The sequence below is a fragment of the Schistocerca serialis genome, chromosome 3, assembly GCF_023864345.2.
Source record: "Schistocerca serialis cubense isolate TAMUIC-IGC-003099 chromosome 3, iqSchSeri2.2, whole genome shotgun sequence".
NCBI classification, from domain to species: Eukaryota; Metazoa; Arthropoda; class Insecta; order Orthoptera; family Acrididae; genus Schistocerca; species Schistocerca serialis.
The window spans coordinates 102,280,215-102,306,900 of record NC_064640.1 but is presented as its reverse complement, the minus strand read 5'-3'; the positions used below and the strand labels follow the sequence as shown (position 1 = coordinate 102,306,900).

The following is a 26,686-nucleotide window of genomic DNA, read 5'->3' as shown; positions in this document are numbered from 1 at the left end:
CCTGGAGATCTGAATGGGGAACAATTTTATGTACAGAATATTTTACCAAAGACAATGTCATCACCATTTAACTAAGCAGAATACTCAATGCAAAAAATATTCAAGCATTCATGGCATACTTGCATTGTGTTATTTACCGTTGTTATGATCATTATTATATTTATTCATCCAAGGACCATCTCACAGTGATACAGAAATTCAGGAATTGTTAAGGTAATGGAGTTTAAATCAATAATTACCCCTGTAGCACAAATTATGCAACACACAGAATACATAACATTCTTTATGAGGATAGGACAGATGGTGTCGTAGGATAAGACATATGCTTGGCTGTGATCGTGATTAAGGAACTGTACTAGCATATGCCTTAGTGATTTAGAAAGATAGCAGAAATCCCAAATAAGGATAGCCCGATAGACCAACCCCATCTTCCAGATTATGAGGTCTGTGTCTCACGAAAACAACGCAGATTAATGAAATGAAGACTAAAGGAACTCAACAGCACAGAATCCACTATTGCAAAGTGAGCGAGCGCAGAGAAAAATTCCTTAACTTCCGATGGTAGTAGACGATGACACCATCACTCACATCAGTGTCCATACAGGCTTCCAGAAGAACGTTGACTCTGACATTCCGTTCCGTCCCGTTCAGGTGATGGTCTGCGTGAATGCCCAAAGTCGCCATTTGAAATGCGTTGTGGAACTTTTGACATTCCGTTCCGTCAACCTACTGCTAAGGCAAATGCCGGGGTGGTTCCTTAATCAAGGTGACAGGTGGCCACCTTTCCCATCCCCATAGGCTACCTGTTCTATCCTCTTAAAGCATGTTATGTATACCATATGTTTTATTTTTGCCAATTGGTTGGCAGTATATTACCTTGACAGATCCTACATAATTGTGAGATGATCCTTGGGTGAATAAATAAATAAATAAGTGTAAGAATCTTCGTTGTTCTGGTTTACGATTTACACTCACACAAATATTCTCGACGACAAGGATATCTTGGATTCTCGGCAACACATATACTTACAGTCTTTACCGACACCGTGATGTTGGTAAAATGCTGTATGAGTTATATCATTGGTTGTATATCAACTGTTGACCACTTTGTTGATCTTTGGCGTTGTGTTTTGAGTCATGTTATGGTGTCGTCAGGGTGAAGTTATTGTTGTGTTCTTGTCCAGTCGTACTCGAAAGATTTTTTAAGTGGTATTTACTAACAAATAAGATGAACATCCTGGAATCAATAGCCTATCATTTAGGTGCCCCGGAACCAGCGTTAAGGCTGGTTATATCGTTACTTGCAGGTTTGTTGATTTGGTGCTGAGCGCGCTGATAATTTTTACGTTTTGTTGATGAAGCAAAATGCTCCATGAAGTAAATAATTCTCCTTTTTTTAGGGTACCCAGTAGCTGCCTTTTATCACCATTATGTTCGCAGTATGTCTGAGACTCTGCGGCACGTATTCTTTGTTGTCGTCGGATTAATTATTGCATATTTCAATTATGGCAAGTATTTGCTTATAATCTGCTTGTTCATTAATAATATGAAGTATTTTAATGGACCTTGAATGCGTTACTGTTGTCGTTAGTGAAGCCTAATTGTGGCGTTTAGCATATTCTAATCCAGATACTTTCATAGGAAGTTGTGAATCTGCCTATGTTTCTTCTCACATACTTTTAAAAGCGCAGAAGTGTCGATCATGCGTTGTCAAGCAGGAAAAGAACTAGTGGTCTTGCGACAACGTTAATTTCGATGTTTCTGATCTCCAAATATCAAAGAAGAAAATGGTGCTGCAAACTTACAGAATACTGGTTTGTGACTCCATTCGGGATTACCAAACGCTGTCCTTGAAAAATGTAGACCCCGTCAAGTTATTTACGTATTTATTGTTGAAGTCCTAGTTCAGTCCGCACCTTTCTCTGTTTTCAGTCACAAAATAGTCGGTGCTATTGTTAGGTTACAGGTAAATAACTGTCAGACTCCAAATCTGAAGGTCTTTTTCATTCCTGGACTGTTTTAGGATATTTTTGCAGTCGGTACGGAGTAAATGAACTGACACTATTGTTTGGTTATCGCACTAAACGGAATAAAATGTTCATAATAATCCTTTACGGCTCCCAAGCCACGCTGACTATTGTTTTGTTAGCCCGGGAACACTTGCTTTTGTGACAAACTGATATTTAATGCAGTCCACAGTCTAGATTAGTTGGAGGGGACAATTTTATTTTGAGCTGACAAAGCAAACGAATGAGAATACAAAAGAATGGTTATAGTACTAGCTGACTTGCAGCATAGCATGAGGTCTTCATTCACTCTGTATGTTTATAATAGATAGTGAAAGCAACAAAGTAAATTGAAAAACATCTATTATATTATCTAGGGCCTTGTAGACAAATATATGGCATGTACTTTGATTCGTGTAATTTGCATTATACATAATGTCCATCAACCATGGAGAGGGGCACTTTATTATTATTACTACCCAAACTTTAGGATTTATGAGTGCCCTACTTTACTCAAAAATACTTCTGCAGGCCTTAATTGAAATGATTTCCAGAAATATTTTGTCGTGATTAGTTTTCACAGAACTGCTAACAAAAGTGCAATTATGTCATAAAGAGTACATGCATCAGGTGTATATATTGCTCTTGTGTAAAATGTGAGGGTTGAACGAATCATATGGAGAATGTAGAATTTTGATACCCTGATGACAGTTGTTTGAAATGATATTAGGGAAAGTGTTATTCTTCAATTTTAGTTGTTTTTTGTACTGTTTACATAGTCTATGTAAGTTGTGTAATTGGATGTTCGAAGTAACTAATTTTGTAAGTACAATAGAATGTTTTGTAAGTTCCTCGTTAGACTGGCTGTATCTTTATTTCCTCTCATCTTCATACAAATTCATCAGTGGCACAACTGTTCATTGTTGTACATTCTAAACAGAAAATTATGGAATATTTTATTCACTGTTCATTATAACTTATTTTAAATTTAATTGCCAAATCAGAATATTGATATTTTGGTGCTAATGATTTATCTGAACTGTTCTTTGAATTTTGTGTACTTACTAACATTGGATGTGCTGTCTCTAAATAAACGACATGCTATAACTTTCTTAAAATGTTTCTTTGCTGAGATTTTGGTATCAATTTTCAGGTGAGGATGTCATGCATTCTATGATGGCCGTCTTCGGAACTTATATTTTCCTGCAGATCTTTGGTGCATCCAAGGAATCTGTGTGCAGTATTTTTACGTTTACTATGCTGTATCTTCTTGCAGGTAAATTAGGATTTGTGAAGTACTATGTTTAAGAGTTTTAAGTATATCTATTTGCAATAATGAAAAAGAAGTTTCAGGGAAAGAATACATAATGTAGTTGGAGGAAATCTGTTTGTAATGTATTGTCATTGGTTGAGAAGGGGATACAGGGTAGGGTCACAGCAAGGTATCTTGTGCCTTTGGCAGAAATACCAAAGCTGCAACCCTACCTGTTTATATGCTAGATTTTTGTTACTTTTTTTATCATCCCTGTGAACCCTTGCCCTTGTAAAACTAGCTAACAGTGCAGTGTTGCCAACTTGGAGCATCCTCATTTTGTCTAGTACACACCAGCAGGATGAAGTGAAGTTACCTATTTTTGTTTAGACACGACAAATAACTTCTGTTATATATTTTTTTCAGCCACCTGTCATAGGTCAGCAAATCTTACTCCTGAGTTGTAATTAAGGGAAACTAATTAGAGCTACTTCTAGAAGTGGTTGAAGAGCATTCTTTCGTGAGACTCCAGACATGGCAACTCTAGGTATGCCACATGAAAGACAGGAGCGAAACTCAGCATCCTTTGATTTCTTAGTGACAATATTCCATCACATTTCCAAAAACCCATGTCACACAGCCCTGTTTCAAAACCATCAGCTCTGACTCGACATGTACTGCCACATTATTGGCAGACCAATTGGAGATTTTGAGAAATGTTGTTCATCTTCTTTTGCTCAACTGCTTGCATAGCTATCATCCTTGCACAGCTCCTCAGTGAATAGCCTGTCCTTTGATATGCCTTATCCTACATAATGACTCCAAAGAGAGGACAGGTCCCACAACTCCCAAGAATTGTTTATCTCCATTCTCCATGATTATCCCAGCTCAGAAATTTTCTAAACCTACATAAAATCAGTGATCAAGTGCATTGTATGTTCTTGCATGATGGAGACCATAAACAACAATCCCAGCCACGTGTTTGCAGTATGTTTACTGCTGAGCAAATAGCAAATATCCTAAATTTGCTATATTGTAAACAGTGTAATGTTACGATCTGCCTACAACTTATTGTACAGTACAGCCCATGGAATATATTGTGATCAAAAATTAAAGACTGGTGCAGATGTCTCTGTATGTCCATCTGTATACAGATGGTTGCAGGACCTTGGCTGATTAGTACAGAATGTCTAATCAAAACATCTTTTAGCCATTTAACTTTCCAATTGTTATTTTGTTAAGCAACCAGTTTCAGTGATATGTTTTGCTATCTTGAGGCTCCCTGACCAACATGTAGGAAGATTCCCACCTCTGGCCCAGTCAAAATAGCAGCTAGGATTCAATGAGTGCTATCCATAGATTTTTGACACAGTGATCCCTGTTTGCACGAATTCCAATGCAATATTGCCTTTGCGGAGTGAGAAAACCTGTACAGAACCTCCTGTGTATAGGATCATTGGCTAGTTTGAATCACAATATCCAGTTATTTCTGTGAAGTCTGCTTTAGTGAAACAGTTGCAAATCCTTGGTTCCCTGTAGATACCTGAGATCTTGTTTCATACTGAGCCATTGTTGCTTTTGCAGATCATTGCACTATTAACTTAATTTGTTTATAGCATGTGAAATATCTGAGCTTGTCACTTGTGCAAGACACAGTGAACATTCTATTGTATGTCTGTATATTGCATGTTGTCTCTTCTTTCAGTTGGATTTTTACCAAATTTTGCCATTCTCTTTAGTGCGAGTTCAAACAGGCCTACAATTTGACAATATAAAGAGATTAAATATTTCATTGACATACTTCTTTTGATCTAACTTCATCACTCCTGTTTCATAATTCTTACCTCATCTTTCATGCAAAATTTTTGTTTTAGTTGTTCTTTGTTTTACTGATGGCCACTAAAAGTTAGTATATCATGTACACACACTGTAAGGAATTACATTATTGATTTCCCACCAGAACAATACATGCAGGAATCCATTCTTAATGTTTCAAGTCCTATTTCAAGCAGTATATTATTCAACTTCAGATTCCACTGCCAGCTAGCTTGCTCCAAACAATACCGAGACTTTATACTTTGGTACCTTCTGAGTATATCGCTGGTTGTGATTCACAAATTTCAGTGTGAGTGTCTTCCTACAGAAATGCACTTACTGCACTCATCTGACCTGTGCCTGTATTGTATTTAGGAGTCAGCTAACATACTGAAGTGTACCTTACAACTGGCAAGTAGAGTTCATCATAATCAGTACTTTTTCCCTCAGTGCATCCATTAACCCTAATCTTACCTTGTACTGAGTTATTTCTCTTGTGTCATTTACCTTTGTTTTAAATATCCACATAAAAGGTAAAACCTTTTTTCTTTGAGGAAGGACTACTAATGACCACATTTTATTTTTATGAAGGAGTCATATTCTCCATCCAATGTTTTCTTTCAATGATCACCGTGAGTAGATGTTATATTTCTTCAACAATCTGTGAATCACTCAGCCATGAAACTTGACCAAATAAACTAAGACCACCCTCTTCTTTCTCTCTTCATCAAATAATCTTTTTATAGATGTAAGCTGTAATTGTGCATAAGAGAATCAACTGATATCCTCCTATAAGGTGTGTTGGCATCATTGTCGTCATCATCTGATTGACATTCAGCATCATCATTTATACACACAGTGTAAGTATCATCTGTAGAATTATGAACTGTCTATTCTTTTTCTATGATATATTCTCTTCTGGTTTCTTCAGATGGTACAGCACATCTCACATATGAAGAAACTATATTTTATCACAGTTTACTGCATTTTCTAATAATACCTCATTTCTGCTCTTAATGACATAATATATGTCATGATCAACCAGGCGATACCATTTGGTAGCGTTGTGCACCTAGCAAGAGTTACATAACAGATACTGTGAAAGGCCACCAACACACAGGCCCAACCACTTGCCTGGCATCTCTGTTGTGCAGAAGCATCCAGATGGCACTCACAAACCCAGGCCACCTCCTGCTTTTGTGCCACTTCCTTCAGCTCATTGTATGTGTCTGTCGATAGTGTGGTCAGCCAGTAGGGAACTCTGTCAACTTCGGAGCACATTGCATCTCTCTTGTACTGGCACACTTGGAAATCTTTTCACTGACAGGTACCAAAACATGCCATGCTGCAGGCACTCAGGCAGTTAAAAGCCAGCAATTAGACAGTTCAGTGCCTGCAGTCAGCCCAGTATAGTACTCTGAAGACTACCTTCGGACTTAGCAGCCACTGTTTATAGAGAACTAGAACCATTAACAGAGTGTCTGCAAATTACTAACAGTTATAGGATAATATCGTAGATTTCCAAAAGACAGCAAAGTTATTTAGGTATCATTCTATCAAGTAAGGACATTAAGTGCCAAACTGTGCCAAGGTACCGTTTTGTAACATACTCATAATAAGCGTTATTTGTTATTTCTTATTGTGTTGCCACATTTCTGTTATTGTGTGTCCACAAAACCACCTGTTGACCACCTTTAAAGAACTACAGTGATCAGTTAAAACAGTATGACCACTGCCCACTGTGACGTTGGATGACGCCTGGTGGCATTGTGGGCATTTAACAGAGTAATAAAAGTATGTAAATGGAGCAGACACAGATGGTGGATCCTCTTAGTGAAGATATGAGCCGTAAATGGGAAAATCCATTGAGATAAACAATTCTATTGGAGGAACATCCGCAACTGAGCATTATACCAGAGTTTGAAAATACCGTTTCAGTTGTAAAGTTCTTTTATCACACAACCAGTTTCGGGCTCTTATAAGCCCATCTTCAGGTGTTGTAACTTAGTGCTGAGGACCCTGAGCACCCCAGTGGACGTGTACTAGGTGTGGTATGCTACTTATGAGCACAGAACAGGGAGTCCCTGTTCTGCGCTCATAGGTAGCACACCACGCCTAGTATCTGTCCACTGGGGTGCTCAGGGTCCACAGCACCAAGTTACGACACCTGAAGATGGGCTTATAAGAGCCCAAAACTGGTCTTGTGATAATAAAAAACTTTGCAACTGAAGCGGTATTTTCAACCTCTGCCATTGAGATAAGTGACTTTGACAAAGGGCATATCATTATTATTATTATTATTATTATTATTATTATTCAGAGTCTGTGAACAAGTATCTCAAAAACGGTGACGCTGGTCAAATGTTCACGTGCTACTGTCATGAGCAGCTACAGAAAAAGGTAGGAGGACACTGAAACTACTAAAAGGCACTAAATCGTTGGGACGTCCATGAGTCTTCACAGAACGTGGGGTTCAGAGGCTTGTCTGCTCTTTAAAGTAGGATAGATGGTGATCTATGGCTTCTCTGCTTTAAGAGCACAACACTGGTGCACGCACAAGTGTTTCAGAGCACACCGTTCATTGTTGAACGTGGGGCTCTGCAGCAGATCACCCCTATGTGTTCACATGTTGACCCAGTGATACCATCAGTTACGACTGCAGTTGGCGTGGGACTATGGGCATTCAACCGTCAATCAATGGAAACATGGCAGCTCTTCAGTTGAATCACATTTTTGCTGCACTAGGTTGATGGTCATCTCCACTAACACTGTCATTGAGGTGAACGGTGGCTCGAAACGTGCAGCGTGCCATGGGCACAGGCTGGTGGAGCAGTATTATGCTAAGTGAGATAATATCCTGCAGTTGCATGAGTCCTGTTGTAGTAATCAAAGACATATTGACAGTTGCAAACCACCTCGTCCCTTCATGCTGATGTCTTCCCTGACGGTGATATCGCCTTTCAGCAGTGTAATTGTCTGTCCCTCGGAGCCAGAACCATGCTACAGTGGTTTTAGAAGCATTATAGTGAACTCACGTTGATACCTCGGCGACCAAATTAACCCAGTGTATATCCTGCAGAACCCATCTGGATCACTATTGGGTGCCATCACCACATACGCAAATCACCGGCCCCTTATTTACGTGAATTACATGACCTGTGTGTAGACATCCAGTGCCACATATCTTCACAAACATACCAACAAACTGTTAGATCCCTGATACACAGTATCAGTGATGTACTTTGTTCCAAAGACAGACAAACAAGCTATTAAGCAGGTGGTCACAATATTTTGGCTCAGCAGTGTATAGCAGGGAAAATTTTTTCTGCTACTGTGGATGTTTGAGCTTAATTAATAGTAGCATTCAGTTACTACATTCACAACAGGTATACTCACAATAGCCGACAAATATGAGCTTTCTGGTCTTAGATTCCCTTTTTTTCTGTTCTTCCTTAGGAATTAGTGATAACTTCTGAGCCAAAAATTTGCATATGTGATGAATCAGGTTTCCTGCCTGACCATGTCTCCAAAGGTGTTTTTACCCCCATCACTTTGGCAGGTAATCTATTAATAATACAAGCAGCTGTCACTGTTGTCTTGGTCCAGTATTCTTTAAGTGAATCAACATCAAATAACATTCATTTAGCACTTTCTGGCAGTGTTTTGTTTGTACACTCTTCAAGCCCATTCTGCTGAGGACAATAAGGAGTAGTCGTCTGTTGCCTAATACCATATTTGCTCAAGAAGTTTTCAAAATCTTTTTTGCGGTGCTTTTCACCAGTGACTAAGCAAATGATTTTTATTTCCTTCTTCAGTTCTTTTTCCATTAGGTTACATTACATTGTAGTCCTTGAAAGCTCCGAATACACTGAGTTTGCCCTTTACAAAATACACATGCATAAATATTTCATACTTTGTAGTGATGCAGTTTCCATGGGACCCAGTATATCAATGTGAATCAACTGTAGTGGTTGTGAAGCTCATGAACTAGCATTATTGAATGGTGGTCTGGTTTACTTCACTTAAAGACATACCATGCATGTGGCAGGCTCTTTACTACCAGCAGAAGGCAAACTTATGTCCTTGGTACCATCTAATATTTATTTACATCTATAAAATTCAAATATGCCAGTGTCACAGGATAATAGAATTTAAATCATGAGAACACATTAGATTTGCAATCACTTCTCTGTTTGTGTTTAGCAAATACAAAATATTTATCAGTGTCGCTCAACCTGCTAATGCTCCCTCTCTTTTGTATACGTCGCAGCCAGTATGTCTAAAATTTAAGTGGCATTCGTTTTTTACTATTACATTAATTGAAAAAAGATTAGCAGCAAGTTTTGGTACATGTAATACATCTCTTCCCTGAATTCTTCTGTTTTTGTCACCATTCAGTCTCAGTTAGACATTTTCCAGACTTTCTACAGGAAGCGATATCTTATTGCCAACAGTTATGGTAGGTATTGATTGGCTTCATACATCGTACATCTGGTCACAATTGTGAGAATATGCATTGCAGTGCATGAGTACATATACCATACGTCCGAATTAATTGAATGTGAAGAAGCTGTAAAACCTGCGATGAAAGTTTTATGTTCAAATATGTGGCACTGTCTGGCAGTGTGCCCCTATTTGTTGCAATTGAAACACTGTGACTGTTTATTGCATTTTCTTGTGTTTTGCTGTTGACCTGTTTCCCTTTAACATGCCATTTTCCTCTGAAGAATGCCGAATTCTACACATCTGTTACTTCTCATAAAAGCTTTGTTTTTATAAGGTCCGCACTGATTTTGATTCCTGAGCTTTCAGTTCCCATTACCATAGGTTTGTGTGTTTCAGGCAACCCATCCAACATTAATGTTCCAAGTCACTCATCAGTGAATGAAATTTAATATTGTAACTCTTCAGGCTTTCCCGGCGATCTAATGACATCTTGGGTTGTCGGGTGTTCTGCCGGATATCAGCGTCGTACTTGCACGATATTTCGGTCACGTAGCTCGAGACCTTCATCAGGTCGCACCTGATGAAGGTCTCGAGCTACGTGACCGAAATATCGTGCAAGTACGACGCTGATATCCGGCAGAACACCCGACAACCCAAGATGTCAAATTTAATATTTCTTAATTTACAAGTGGTTGACATGATTTTGTTCACATATATTAAACATTTTTAGATGATACCAAAATAGTGGTAATAAGGTCTCTCAATAATACCACTTGCTTGTTTAAACCACTGTCATCCAAAGCTTGTTCCAGTTTTTTCCAGACCCGCTCAGTTGTAGATGCATCTTATATATTCATGTAACTGATTGGATGTAATAATAAAATGAGCTTTGATCTTGTCTTGAATTCTTCTTTTTTGAAATTTGTGTTGGTAAAACACACACACACACACACACACACACACACACACACAAAATATATTATCTCGCAGTCTCATGAAGTTACTAAAATCTAACACATCTACACCTATATTTGACAAGCCTCCCTATGGTGTGTGGTGGAGAGTAAAGTGTGTACGGTTGTCATTTACCCCATTGTGTGTTCCAATTGTGTATGGTGCACTAGAAGAACAATTGTAGGTAAGCCTTGATGCGAGCTCAGATCATTTTCCCGTAATGGTCTTTCTGTGAGATATACATACGAGCAAGCAATATTTTGGTTGACTCTTCTGGGAACGTGTTTTCTAAGAATTTTAATAGTAAGTGACACTATAATGCACACTGCAACTCTTGAGCTTCTGCCACTGGAGTTCTGCCATCTCAGGGAGGCATTCACACGTACAAAACAAATCTGTAACAGAACATGCCACTCTTCCATGGATCTTCTCTGTTTCCTTTACCAGTCACATATGGTGCAGTTTGTTAATGACTAATTAGAACTTTCAAAGAATCAATCAAAAAAGGTTTTTGTAAGCCACCTCCTCTGTGGGTTTACTGCACTTCCTGAGGTTTCTTTCAATGAATCTGGCTGGCATCTGCCTGACCTGCAATTAGTTTTAGGAGGTCATTCCACTTTCAATTGCTTTGTACACACACACACACACACACACACACACACACACACACACACACACACACACTGATATTTAATAGAAGTGACTGATTCCAGTGATTGGTTAGACTAGATGATTCAGATCTTCCATGACATCTTACAACAGATCCAACATCAAGGCACAGAAGTGGTCTTTTTGGGGGTACTTGAGCAGCTCACGATACGGGGAAATGATGCAACAAACACAGAAGCCAAAGAAGCATGTAGGGATGGTGTTCTACTTTGATGTTCTGTTCACTTGCATGCCATCATCTCATCTGACACAGTCGCCTGTCGGTCCGAGGGTTAGAATAGGCCCGAGGTATTCCTGCCTGTCATAAGAGGTGACTAAATGGAGTCCTTATGTGATAGTCCCCTGTAAGGTATGACCTCCATTTTTCAAAATTTTCCCAAAGAGCGAGCCAATTGGGCAAGGGCGCCTTTCATGGTGCATAATGTCCATCATGCACTGAGACCTCTTGCATCCTTCGTTGATGTGGACCTGCACTTCGGCTCGTTCTCCAGCTGTTGGGCAAGGTCACCCTCCTGGGTGCATATTCCTCCATCCTCTGTGCAGTATCGCTTTCTGCACTGTCGATGATGATGAACTTCTTAGCTCATTTGCGCCTGATGTCCAGCATGGTAGCCAGTCCGTTGTGATGGGCCCACCATGTGCCCTGTGTGTTGTAGGGATCACTCTGCTGATGCCTGCACTGTTAACTCCACATGTATGCCAAGGAGTAGATACTCGTCACCCTGGGGCATCGGGACTCCCGGCAATGGCCATCCTGCCTTTGCTGCAGCTGGGTGGCACCCATGGGGAGGGCCCCTGCTCAGTGTGGGTGGCATCAAGGCAGATGACACGCCATGAAGCGTAGTACGTCATCTCTTGCTGGTGGTCAAACACCAGCAGTCTGTAAGTGGTCAAGGTCTAACTTCAATGCTAAGAAATACGACTCCAAGTTGTCCCCCCTCCCCCCCTTCCCCCTGGCCTCATCATGGGAGGAACACCAGGCTAATGATGGTAATGAAGCTTATTCATCCCAGTACCTCGTATGTATGAGAGTTGATGGGGCATCTTTCTTGTCAATGAAATCTCAGTTTTTATGTGGAACATTTAGAGAACAATTTTGGGGAAGTGGATGGCTTGTCAAAAATGTGGTTAGGGTCAGTATTCATCAAAACAGCATCCTCTGCCCAGTCATGGGCACTACTCCCCTGTGACAAGTTGGGGGATGTTTCTGTTTCTATCACACCCCATAAGAGCTTAATATGGTCCAGGGTATCATATTACACAGGGACCTCCTTTTGCAGTCTGACAATGAGCTGCACGCCAATTTAGAACAACGAGGTGTCCATTTCATCTGGCGTGTCCACCAGGGTCCGAGAGATAATCAGGTTGCCATCAGTGCCTTCATCTGGGCCTTCGAGGGTGACACATTACATTACCCGAGAAGGTCAAGGTGATGGTCTACTGCTGTGACGTAAAGCCACATATCCCTCCCCCGATGCAGTGCTTTAAGTGCTGGAAGTTCCGCCATATGTCTTCCCGCTGTACTTCCAGTGTCACCTGTCGGGATTGTGGACGCCCTTCACATCCCAATGCTCCCGGTGCTCCGCCTCCCATCTGTGTCAACTGTGGAGAGCACCATTTGCCTTGCTCGCCAGATTGCAGGATTCTCCAGAAAGAAAGGAAAATAATGGAATAAAAGACCCTGGACTGACTGACCTACAGTGAGGCTAAGGGAAAATATGAGCGACTACATCCTGTGAATATGACATCAACCTAGGTCACCACTACGACAACGGTACTACCATCTTCTGTTCTGCTGCATACAGTTGGCTCTCAGAGCCGTCAGACTCCACCTGCCCCATTGATGGTGGTGGTAGGGGGGGGGGGCACTTTCCTCCCTGTTGCTCCTGCACAACCTACTTCAGGAGCAACACCCCCCAACCATCGGGGACATCAGTTCCCACTTCTCAGCCGGAGAAGCATAAGTCTTCTTCAGCTCCTCTTATGGAGATCGGCATTCCAATAACTGATCTGTGTTTGTTTTTATGTCGCCAGGTTTTTCAGCTTTGGTAGATGGCATAGTCTCAGTATGCACTACAAACTGCGTGTCATTAAGGAGACTACGAATGTGTGGAAGTCTTCCATGCAGTCCTCCCCCTGCGGGCCAGGGGGTTAGAATAGGCCCGAGGTATTCCTGCCTGTTGTAAGCGGTGACTAAAAGGAGTGTCTCACTTTTCGGCCATATGAGTTCACGTCCCATTCTATGGTTTGACCTGCCACTTTCAAAATTCTACAGTTCAGGCCATATGGGGAGGGACGCCATACGTGGTGCACTAGTGCCCTTAAATTTGATCTCCTGACTCTCTTGTCATGGCTCTGCATCTCCACCTGCGATTCAACTATTTGGGCGAGGACACTTTCCAGGGTATGTCATCTGCTTCCGTTGTCTCCTGTCCTCTTTCACCCCCATGACAATATTGGATTTCTCTGCACCCAGTATCCAGCACGGTAGCCAGTCCGTTATGGTGGGGCCGTCATGTACCCATTTGGTGGTAGCCCCCTGACACCACAGGGATCCCACTGCTGATGCCTGAGCTGTAAACTCCCCATTTATGCCAAGGAGTAGATGCCTGTCTTCCTGGGGCACCAGCACTCCTGGCAACAGCCATCTTAGCAGTTGGCCTTTGCTGTGGCTGGGTTGGCACCCGTGGGGAGAACCTCTGATCATTGTGCGTGGCATCAGGGCAGGTGACCCGCAATGAAGCAGGCTAAGCCATCTCTTGCTGGTGACCGTATGGCACCAGCAGTCTCTAAGAAGGGCAAGATAGAATACAATGCCGAGAGGTATGACCCTAAATTGTTTCCCTCCCTCGCTACACCATGGGAGGAACGTAGAGCTACAGAACCGAGAGAGCCATATTCGCTTCGGTTTTTAGTCTGTAGCAGAACCGATGGGGACTCTTTTCTACCTACAAAGCCTCAATTTTTTGTTGAACACCTTGAGGATAAGTTTAGAGAAGTGACAGCGTTATCCGAGATGCGAAACGGTGCAGTCTTGATTCAGACAGCATCCCCAGTCCCAGCCTAAGCGTTACTCACCTGTGACAAACTGGGTGATATTCCTGTTTCTGTCACTCCCCATAAAAGCCTCAACATGGTCCAGCGGATTATTTTCCATCGTGACCTCCTCTTGCAGTCTGACGACGAGCACCTCGCCAATTTAGAATGGCGGGGTGTTCATTTCATCTGGCGCGTTTACAGGGGACCCAAAGACAACAGGTTTGCTACCAGTGCCTTCATCTTTGCCTTTGAGGGTGATTCATTGCCTGAAAAGGTCAAGATGTTTTACCGCTGTGACTCTAAACGTTACGTCCCTCCCCCTATGCGGTGCTTTAAGTGCTGGAAGTTGGGGCACATGTCTTCCTGTGGCACTTCCAGTGCTACATGTCAAGACTGTGGATATCCACTGCACCCAGATACTCCATGTGCACCACCTCCCACTTGCATCAAGTATGGAGAGCACCACCTCCCCTGCTCACCAGACTGCCCAGTACTCCAAAAGGAGCAGAAAATCATGGAGTACAAGACCCTGGACCAGTTGACTTACACAGAGGCTAAACGTAAATTCGAAAGATTACACCCCATTCAGTTGATGTTGACATATGCTGCAGCTACATCACCATTGCCCTCCCAAGTGCCAGTGGTTCCTCACTCTGTGCCATGAGCAATGGGCCATCCGGGCCACCAGAATACATCTGCCCCCTTGGTGGTAGGGGGCAAATCTTCCTCCATTACTCCCCAAAGTACCTACTTCGGGAGCAAGGCCCCCCAAACGCGGGGGACATTGGTCCCCTCCCCCCTGCCGGAGAAGCAACAGCCTCCTCTGACTTCTCTCGTGCGGAAGGGGTCCCTTGGGGCCCTCTCTCCCAAGGTCTCCACTAATGCCACGGCGGACACTTGCCAATGGGTTAAGGAGCCAAAAGCTGCTGGACAAAGAGCCTCACGTTCTGACTGAAGCTGCTTCACAGAAATCTTCCCAGCAAACCCCTAAAGAGAAGCGAGAGATCAAGCAAACTAAGAAGAAGTCTGATAAGAAACAGAACCCTCTGGTGGCCCCAGCACCACCACTCCCTATCAGTTCTGCATCTGCGGATGCAGTGGAGATCTTAGAGTCTCTCGTGGACCTGGATCTCACTGACGCCTCATCCACCATAGAAATGCCTACAAATACTCAGTCGAAGGCAGCAGGTGACCCTGAGGCATAACTTGCCTCCTTGCACGCTTCATGCCTTCCCAGTCTCGTGTCATCCTCCCGTGGAATTGTGGTGGTTTTTTCCATCATCTGGCTGAGCTACGGCAACTGTTAAGTTTTACACCTGCTTTCTGCATTGCCCTCCAGGAAACCTGGTTCCCAGAAATGCGGGCCCCTACCCTCTATGGCTATAAGGAATATTACAGGAACCGTAGCAACTATAGTAGAGTGTCAGGTGGAGTTTGTGTCTATTTCGTGAACTCAGTATGCAGTGAACCTGTGACCCTTCAAATCCCTCTTAAAGCTGTGGCTGTCAGGGTAAGGACGACGCAGGAAATAACTGTCTGCAATGTACGAGGGCCGTTCAGAAAGTAACCTCCGGTTGATTTAAAAAAATACACCAAGTTAAATAAAAATATTTTAATATATACATCTTACAACTACATCTTTGCACTATTTTTCTACATAGTCTCCATAGCGATTGAGGCACTTATCGTATCTCTTCACAAGCTTTGAAATTCCTTCTGCATAAAAATCACCCGCTTGTGCCTGGAGCCAGCCTGTGACCGCATCTTTGAGCTCTTCGTCGTCATCAAACCGCTGTGACCCGAGCCATTTCTTCAAATGCATGAAGAGGTGATAATCACTTGGCGCCAGGTCTGGGCTGTAAGGTGGATGGTTGATAACGTCCCACTTGAAGGACTCAAGAAGGGCCGTTGTTCTGCGAGCAGAGTGAGGACGGGCGTTATCGTGCAAAAAAACGATACCGGAAGTCAGCATACCACGGCGTTTGTTCTGTATAGCCCGTCGTAACTTTTTTATTGTTTCACAGTACACGTCTTGATTAATGGTCGTACCACGTTCCATGAATTCAACCAACAACACCCCTTTGGCATCCCAAAACACCGTTGCCATCAGTTTTCTGGCAGAAAAGTCTTGCGAGGCTTTTCTTGGTTTGGTAGGCGAATTTGAATGTGCCCACATCTTTGATTGTTCTTTTGTCTCAGGGTTCACGTACTTAATCCAGGTTTCGTCACCGGTCACGATTCTGTTTAACAATGGTTCCCCTTCGTCCTCATAACGTGACAGAAAGTCTAATACAGAGGCCATTCTTTGAGTTTTGTGGTGGTCGGTAACAATTTTGGGCACCCATCGTGCACAGAACTTACGGTAACCCAATCTTGCTGTCACTATCTCGTACAAGAGAGTCTTAGAAATCTGTGGAAAACCAGTAGACAACTCCGACATTGAGAAACGTCAATTTTCACGAACTTTTGTATCAACTGTCTGAACGAGTTCGTCAGTCACCAATGATGGTTTACCACTCCTCTCTTTCCTCTCTTCATCATGAACGTTTTCTCGTCCACTTTTAAATAAACGTACCCATTCACGGACAACTCCTTCACTCATAACTCTTGGTCCGTACACGGCACAAAGCTCACGATGAATAGCTGCTGCAGAATATCCTTTGGCTGTAAAAAACCTTATGACAGCACGCACTTCACATTTGGCGGGGTTTCCTATTGCAGCACACATTTCAAACTGCCACAAAAACTAAACTAGCGCAGGTACAACGTTCACTCGACCACGGCTTGATGCCGACTGACCTGTTGAGTGCGTGAACGCACAGATGGCGTCGCTACTCCCCCCACAACCCGCACTGTGACCAATCGGAGGTTACTTTCTGAACCGCCCTCGTATATCTTCCCCCAGATGGTGCAGCACCCCAGAATGCACTGGCTGTACTGATTGATCAACTCCCTAAACCTCTCCTACTTTTCGGAGATTTTAACACTCATAACCCCTTGTGGGGTGGTACAGTTCTTACTGGCCGAGGCAGAGATGTTGAAAATTTACTGTCACAGCTCGACCTCTGCTGCCTCTTAAATACTGGGACCACCACACATTTCAGTGTGGCACATGACACATATTCACCCATTGATCTCTTGGTTTGCAGTCCTGACCTTCTCCCATCTATCCACTGGAGAGCACATGACGACCGGTGTTGTAGTGACCACTTCCCCATCTTCCTGTCACTGCCCCGGTATCAGGCCTACGGACGCCTGCCCAGATGGGCTTTAAACAAAGCAGACTGGGAAACCTTCACCTCTGCTGTCACCATTGAGTCTCCCCCTCATGGTAACATTGACGTGGTGGTTGAGAAGGTAACTACAGTGATCGTTTCTGCGGCAGAAAACGCAATGCCTTGTTCTTTAGAGTGCCCCTGGCGAAAGACAGTCCCTTGGTGGTCTCCTGAAGTCGCTGAGGCAATTAAAGAGCATCGGCTAGCTCTACAGTGGCATAAGTGGCACCCTTCCCTGGAGCACCTCATAACCTTTAAACAGCTCTGTGCCACGTTTGCCAGATTAGCAAAAGGCGGAAGCAGGAGTGTTTGGAGAGGTACATCTCGACCATTGGGTGCCATGCGTCACCTTCCCAAATCTGGGCAAAGGTCAAATGAGTTTTTGGGCACCACACCGCAACAGGTGTCCCCAGTGTTAACATAAATGGCGTGTTATCTACCAACGCAAATGTGATTGCCTAGTACTTTGCTGAGCACTAAACTTGTGTCTCTGCATTGGAGAATTACCCTCCAGCCTTTTGCCCTCTCAGATGGCGGATGGAAGGGAAAGTTCTCTCGTTCACTACACACCACAGTGAACCCTGTAATGACCCATTAAAGAGTGGGAGCTCCTCAGTGGCCTTGCACATTGCTCCGACACAGCTCCTGGGCCCAATCGGATCCACAGTCAAATGATTACACATCTCTCGTCTGATTACAAGCGACATCTCCTTGTGATCTTCAACCAGATCTGGTGCAATGGCGTCTTTCCATCGCACTGTCAGGAGAGCACTATGATACCAGTGCTCAAACCTGGCAAAAACCCGCTTGATGTGGATAGCTATCAGCCCATCAGCCTCACCAACATTCTGTGTAAGCTGCTGGAACGTATGTGTTTCGGCGGTTGGGTTGAGTCCTGGAGTCACGTGGCATACTGGCTCCGTGCCAGGGCTTCTTCCGCCTGGGTAGCTCTACCACTGATAATCTTGTGTCCCTTGAGTCTGCCATCCGAACAGCCTTTTCCAGATGCCAACACCTTGTTGCCGTCTTTTTTTGATTTACGAAACGCGTATGACACCACCTTGCAACATCATATTCTTGGTACATTATACGAGTGGGGTATTCGAGGCTCGCTCCCAATTTTTATCCAGAATTTCCTTTCGCTCTGTACTTTCCATGTCCAAGGTGGTGCCTCCCATAGTCCCCCCTCCCCCCCCCCCCCCCCCCTCCGTATCCAGGAGAATGGGGTCCCGCAGGGCTCCATATTGAGTGGATCTCTATTTTTAGTAGCCATTAACGCTCTAGCAGCAGCTGTAGGGCCGTCCGTCTTACCCTCTGTTTGCAGACGACTTCCACATTTCGTACTGTTCCTGCTGCTGAGCGGTGCCTACAGGGAGCCATCCACAAGGCACAGTCATGGGCTCTGGCCCACGAATTTCGGTTTTCGGCTGCAAAGTCGTGTGTTATGCACTTCTGTCGGCATCGTGCCATTCGTCCGGAACCGGAACTTTACGTCAGTGACGATCCACAAACTGTAGTGGAGACATGTCGATTTTTAGGACTGGTTTTCGATGCCCGATTGACTTGGCTTCCTCACCTTCATCAGCTTAAGCAGAAGTGCTGGCAGCACCTCAATGCCCTCCGCTGCTTGAGCAACACCAACTGGGGTGCAGATCGCTCTATGCTGCTGCAGCTATACAGAGCCCTTGTTCAATCCTGCCTTGGCTATGGGAGTCTGGTTTATGGTTCGGCAGCACCCTCAGCATTGCGTTTACTCGACCCAGTGCACCACTGTGGTGTTCGACTAGTGACGGGAGCTTTTAGGACAAGTCTGGTGACCAGCCTCTGTGTGGAGGCTGGAGTCCCTCCGTTGCAGGTCAGGCGTGCACAACTGCTCACCAGTTGCATTTCATACGTTCGTAGTTCTCCTGCACATCCGAATTACTGTCTCCATTTCCCACACACAGTTCATCTCTCGCATCGATGGCCCAGGTCAAGGCTTACAATTGCAGTTGACGTCCAATCCCTTTTATCTGAACTGGAGTCCTTGCCTTTACCACCTATACTCGGGGTCCAATTGCGTACACCTCCATGGTGTACACCTAGGCCACAGCTTTGCCTGGACCTTTCACATGGCCCAAAGGACTCAGTTCATCCTACGGTTCTCCGCTGTCACTTCATCTTGATTCTTGACATGTGTTGAGGCCACGAAGTGGTTTACACTGATGGGTCAAGGGCTGATGATCACATTGGCTTCGTGTATCTCCATGGAAATTGAACGGCATTCCTTGCCTGATGGCTGCAGTGTTTTCACTGCAGAGCTGGTGGCCATATCTCGTGCTCTTGAACACATCCGTTCATGCCCTGGGAGTCATTTCTTCTGTGTATTGGCTCCTTGAGTAGCCTACAAGCTATCGACCAGTGCTACCCCTGTCATCCTCTGGTAGTGACCATCCCTGAGTCCATCTGTGCCCTGGAACGGTCTGGTCATTCAGTGGTGTTTGTGTGGATCCCAGGACACGTCAGAATCCCAGGAAACGAACTTGCTGACAGGCTGGCCGAACAGGCTACATGGAAACTGCTTATGGAGATGGGCATTTCAATAACTGACATGCGTTCATTTTTATGTCGCCAGGTTTTGGAAGACGGAATGGCTTAATCTCAGTACGCACAACAAACTGCGTGCCATTATGGAGATTATGAATGTGTGGCATTCCTCCATGCGGGCCTCTCGCGAATACTCTGTGATTCTCTGCTGGCTCCGCATTGGCCATGCTTAGGCGACTCACTGCAACCTTCTGCGCTGTGAAGACTTGCCTCGGTGTCGATGCAGCACTCAGTTGACAGTGGCCTATATTCTGGTGCACTATCCCACTTTGACAGCCCGGCGACGAAATCTTCGGTTACTGGACTCGTTGCCGCCAATTTTATCTGACTATGCCTCATCGGCTGAGTTAGTTTTACATTTTATTCGTGAGGGTGTGATTTATCGTTTGATCTAAATTTTAGCACATGTCCTTTGTCCCTCTGTGTCCTCCACCCTGGAGGTTTTAATGCATTGTAGAGTGGCTGGCTTCTCGTTTTTATTCTTATGGTCAGCCAGTCAAGGTAAACTGCTCTCTTGTTTTGACCTCTTCTCCAAGTTTCTTGTGTCTCTCTGGTTTTCTTGCCGGATTTTGTCCATTTTAGTGTTTGTTGCCATTCTGCCATTCTTGTGGTTTTCTCCTTTCTCCCAGCTGTGTTTCGTATGTCTCGATTATTTTACTCCCATCCTTGTGGAATTATTTTAATCGGAACGAGGGACCGATGACCTACCAGTTTGGTCCCTCCCCCCCTCCCCCCTCTCTTTTAAACAACCAATCAATCAATTGTCTGACACAGCAACATGCATCAATTGGAAACCGAATAGTTGGAAGTGGTAAAAACCAAACTGTGAGCAATTAAACCAACCACACAGGTATGGCGGACTTTGTGCCAACCTCTCAAATGGAAGGATATGCTGCTCACCAAACTGTGAATAGGACACAGCCCATTAACAAATAGTTTCATCCTCCAGCGGGAATATCCACCACACCGTGAAGTTTGTAGTTTAACACTTTCGATCCAGTATGTTTTAACTACTACGTTATTTATACTGACATAGGGGCAACCCTTAGTTTGATGGGAGATCTGCCCACCATCCTTGCCGAAGACAACACCAGTGTGGCATGGGTTTTCAAATTCTGTTAAATTTTTGGTCTCATACGTAAATTCCAGGGGAGGGGAGTTTAGTATGCTTTGAGTGGGTAGCTCGTCCAGGCAGTTTAGCATTTTTGTTGATGTATTTTCTGTGTCATAGTTCAGTGCATCATGACAGCGGCTTTTACAATTAATAAGTCAATTTTAATGCATTATAAGCAACTTTGCCAGCCATCGACCACTCAGTCCTCACCCCAACCTCCCTGATGAGACTGGCATGCTGACGTCTTATAAGGGTGTTGATGACCATGCTGTTAAGTATCCCATATACAGTGCTGGGTTGTTCCACCTGTTTATGTGGAGTACCTTATATTTATTTATGTTTAGATCAACTGCCAATCCCTGTACCGAACTTCAATCCCGTGCCAATCTTGCATTTTTCTACAATTGTCTAATGTTGTGACTTCTCTAAGTACAATAGCATCATATGCATACAGCCTCATTAAGTCTCTGATGTTATCCACTTGGTCATTCATGTATATTGTGAAAATTAATAGTCCTATAACACTCCATTTGGATACACTAAATTACCGTCTGAAGATTTTTCTGCATTGAGGATAGCTTACTGTGTTCTGTTTGGTAGGACCTCTTCAGTCCCATCACAAAGCTGGAATGATGTTCTGTATGCTTGTAAACTGTACTGGGCAGCTTCTGGAAGTCAAGGAACACAATATCAACCCTTATGCACTCCCTTTTGGGTCTCATTGACAAACAGAGTGAGCTGGGTTTTACATGACATTTGTTTGCAGAATCTATGTTTGTTCCTAAGCTGCTTCATTTGGCTTACTGTGGCCCAGCCTGTTTACATGCACAGTATGAATGGAACCTTAGAGTTAATTTAATAAATAAGTCTCCTTTCTTCGTGTAACTTTTTATTATGATAATAAGAACTGCTGTGGTATGTCATCGACTGTGCCAGATTGGTTAAGCAAGTGGTTGCCTTCTTCCCTCTAATTTAATGTGTTAGTAAATGTCTGTATTGTTTGGAATTTGTTTCAGGGTACTATTTGACTGGAACAGAAACGTATGATATTAAATGGACAATGGCTCAGTGTGTCCTAACATTAAGATTGATTGGCTTGGTCTTCGATATTTATGATGGGGCCAAGCCTGATGTAAGTAATGCTTAAATTAGAATTATCTTTCTATTATCGAAAGTGTTATATTGTAGTAGGGCAATGGATGTCATAACAGAGAAAAATTTTCTTAAAAAATTAATAATCAGCCATATTGACTGCGTTTAGAAATTTTAACTTTCTCTACCTTATTCCAGTTCTTGAAGTGAAACTGTCCGATTGAGACCGGTGTTCTTTTGCTGTGAGACACTTATATGTGTCTTAAGAAGATATAACTTACAAACAGATCATAGAAAACATACTGTCATTTGCCAATAAATTTGTGTGTTAAAAACTAATATCAAGGAAGTCCATATTAGTGTTACAACCAGGAACAACAATAGTTGAAAATCTTTCCAGAAATAATTAAGAATTGATAATGCACCAGCATATATATTTTTGAATCGCAAGTCTCGTGAAGGTAAAAGTAAAATAATGATTGATGGATAAACTGATAAATCACTTGGAAGGTGTAATGAAGAGCTCAACATTTCTCCTCTGAAAGATATCATATTAAAATAAGATGTTGATGAGTCATCATACTTCAGGATGCACTATTTCCGTCCTTACTGTGTCCATGGTTATGATCACGTGATCATGTCCATAGTGGCCCATGAGCCACTTGCCACTTTGTCTCCATGGGTAATATGGTGAGCACCATAGGGATCTTCACCAGAAATCTCCAGGTTCAGGCTTGACAAATCCAGTCATTGCTGAGTTGCTGGCTGGTCACTGCTACCAATTTTCTGTTAACCATTTAAGCACAAGTTGTATAATGGACCTATGAGAGCATACAATAATGAAAAGGCCCATTATATGACAGACCAGTGAAAGTATGTTCTCACTACAGTACAAAACAAAATTTTTAAGCAGTTCGATATTATATTTGATACAGTTCCCCACAGTCGTTTAATGAACAAAGTAAGAGCATATGAACTATCAGACCAATTGTGTGATTGGATTGAAGAGTTCCTAGATAACAGAACGCAGCATGTCATTCTCAATGGAGAGAAGTCTCCTGAAGTAAGAGTGATTTCAGGTGTGCCACAGGGGAGTGTTGGAGGACCTCCGCTATTGGGTGGGGAAATGTAGGGTCCCCCTGAATAGGTCAGGCATGCACTATACACTGGAAGCGGCTACAAGGGTAGCAGAGTACGTGTGGAGTGCACATGGGGGTTTTTTAGGTTAGAGAATTCCCTCCCTAGGCCCGACAAGACGCCTCCTGAGACGCGGCAATGTAAGAGTAGGCAAAATGCAACAGGGAATAACAATATTAATGTGCTAATAGTAAACTGCAGGAGCGTCTATAGAAAGGTCCCAGAACTGTTCTCATTAATAAACGGTCACAACACCCATATAGTAATAGGGACTTGGCTGAAACCAGACGTAAACAGTAATGAAATCCTAAACTCAGATTGGAATGTATACCGCAGAGACAGGCTGGACAGTGAAGGGGGAGGCGTGCTTATAGCGATAAGAAGTGCAATAGTATCAAAGGAAATTGACGGAGATCCGAAATGTGAAATGATTTGGGTGAAGGTCACGGTTAAAGCAGGCTCAGACATGGCAATTGGATGTCTCTATAGGCCCCCTGGCTCAGCAACTGTTGTGGCTGAGCACCTGAAGGATAATTTGGAAAATATTTCGAGTAGATTTCCCCACCATGTTATAGTTCTGGGTGGAGATTTTAATTTGCTGGATATAGACTGGGAGACTCAAACGTTCACAACGGGTGGCAGGGACTAAGAATTCAGTGAAATTTTTTTAAGTGCTTTATCTGAAAACTACCTTGAGCAGTTAAACAGAGAACCTACTCGTGGCGATAACATATTAGACCTTCTGGTGACAAACAGACCCGAACTATTTGAAACAGTTAACGCAGAACAGGGAATCAGCGATCATAAAGCGGTTACTGCATCGATGATTTCAGCCGTGATTAGAAATATTAAAGAAGGTAGGAAGATTTTTCTGTTTAGCAAAAGTGACAAAAAGCAGATTACAGAGTACCTGACGGCTCAACACAAAAGTTTTGTCTCAAGTACAGATAGTGTTGAGGATCAGTGGACAAAGTTCAAAACCATCGTACAATATGCGTTAAATGAGTATGTGCCAAGCAAGATCGTAAGAAATGGAAAAGAGCCATCGTGGTACAACAACCGAGTTACAACACTGCTGCGGAAGCAAAGGGAACTTCACAGCTAACATAAACATAGCCAAAGCCTTGCAAACAGACAAAAATTACACGAAGCAAAATGTAGTGTGAGGAGGGCTATGCGAGAGGCGTTCAATGAATTCGAAAGTAAAGTTCTATGTACTGACTTGGCAGAAAATCCTAAGAAATTTTGGTCCTATATCAAAGCGGTAGGTGGATTAAAACAAAATGTCCAGACACTCTGTGACCAAAATGGTACTGAAACAGAGGATGACAGACTAAAGGCCGAAATACTATATCTTTTTCCAAAGCTGTTTCACAGAGGAAGACTGCACTGTAGTTCCTTCTCTAGATTGTTGCACAGATGACAAAATGGTAGATATCGAAATAGATGACAGAGGGATAGAGAAACAATTAAAATCGCTCAAAAGAGGAAAGGCCGCTGGACCTGATGGGATACCAGTTCGATTTTACACCGAGTACACGAAGGAACTTGCCCCCCTTCTTGCAGCGGTGTACTGTAGGTCTCTAGAAGAGTGTAGCGTTCCAAAGGATTGGAAAAGGCCACAGGTCATCCCCGTTTTCAAGAAGGGACATCGAACAGATGTGCAGAACTATAGGCCTATATCTCTAATGTCGATCAGTTGTAGAATTTTGGAACACGTATTATGTTCGAGTATAGTGACTTTCCTGGAGACTAGAAATCTACTCTGTTGGAATCAGCATGGGTTTCGAAAAAGACGGTCGTGTGAAACCCAGCTTGCTCTATTCGTCCACGAGACTCAGAGGGCCATAGACATTTCTCAGGTAGATGCCGTGTTTCTTGACTTCCGCAAGGCGTTCAATACAGTTCCCCACAGTCGTTTAATGAACAAAGTAAGAACATATGGACTATCAGACCAATTGTGTGATTAGATTGAAGAGTTCCTAGATAACAGAACGCAGCATGTCATTCTCAATGGAGAGAAGTCTTCTGAAGTAAGAGTGATTTCAGGTGTGCCGCAGGGGAGTGTCATAGGACTGTTGCTGTTCACAATATACATAAATGACCTTGTGGATGACATCAGAAGTTCACTGAGGCTTTTTGCAGATGATGCTGTGGTGTATCGAGAGGTTGTAACAATGGAAAATTGTACTGAAATGCAGGAGGATCTGCAGCGAATTGACGCATGGTGCAGGGAGTGGCAATTGAATCTCAATGTAGACAAGTGTAATGTGCTGCGAATACATAGAAAGAAAGATCCTTTATCATTTAGGTACAATATAGCAGATCAGCAACTGGAAGCAGTTAATTCCATAAATTATCTGGGAGTAGGCATTAGGAGTGATTTAAAATGGAATGATCATATAAAGTTGATTGTCGGTAAAGCAGATGCCAGATTGAGATTCATTGGAAGAATCCTAAGGAAATGCAGTCCGAAAACAAAGGAAGATGATAGATAAACTTCAGTGGAAGACTCTACAAGAGAGACACTCAGTAGCTCGGTACGGGCTTTTGTTGAAGTTTTGAGAACATACCTTCACCGAGGAGTCAAGCAGTATATCGCTCCCTCCTACGTGTATCTCACGAAGAGACCATGGGCATAAAATTAGAGAGGTTACAACCCACACAGAGGCATACCGACAATCTTTCTTTCAACGAACAATACGAGACTGGAATAAAAGGGAGAACTGATAGAGGCACTCAAGGTACCTCCGCCACACACCGTCAGGTGGCTTGCAGAGTATGGATGTAGATGTAGAATGCAAAATTATAAGGTGTAATCTAGCCAATCAAAGTTTCAATTTCTTCTTTTATTTCTTCATTTGCTGACAGTATGTTTGTAATACATTAAAACACCATTATTGAAATGATCAGTTCCAGTCATATTACTGTTTATTTTTCTTCTATGTCTAGACTGTAGATTGATAATGTGATGAAATAATAAAATTATAGTAACAGTAAGAATAATATGTATGAAATAAAACTGAACACCAATAATCATGCATAAAAAATAGTAACTCACCCATCACACAATATGGGGTGCATTTTTTTATTGTTGAGCATCGCTCGATTCTCTTGTTCAGAATGTAGATGTAGTTACGTGAACTCACCTTCATTACACAAAATTAATTATACATGTTGTATGAAAAATAATAATATGCAGTAATTTATAAGTTAAAACATAACAACCAACAAAATATGTGCTTCTAATGTAGCCCACACCAGTCAAAATTCCAGATCCAAAAGAAGTATGGGAAAAATG

At 42.9% G+C, this 26,686-nt stretch overlaps 1 protein-coding gene across 1 annotated transcript in view; it reads left to right on the top strand.

Moving 5' to 3' along the window:
- Positions 1 to 1,115: 1,115 nt before the first annotated feature.
- The window catches only part of LOC126469770 (lysophospholipid acyltransferase 5), a 175,780-nt gene continuing 150,209 nt past the window's right edge, over positions 1,116 to 26,686 (top strand). The window contains exons 1-4 of the mRNA XM_050096997.1: positions 1,116 to 1,307; positions 1,401 to 1,508; positions 3,160 to 3,282; positions 22,173 to 22,288. Of these exons, the coding sequence (XP_049952954.1) occupies positions 1,229 to 1,307; positions 1,401 to 1,508; positions 3,160 to 3,282; positions 22,173 to 22,288 (426 nt within the window). The 5' untranslated portion in view covers positions 1,116 to 1,228. The remainder of the gene's footprint in view (positions 1,308 to 1,400; positions 1,509 to 3,159; positions 3,283 to 22,172; positions 22,289 to 26,686) is intronic.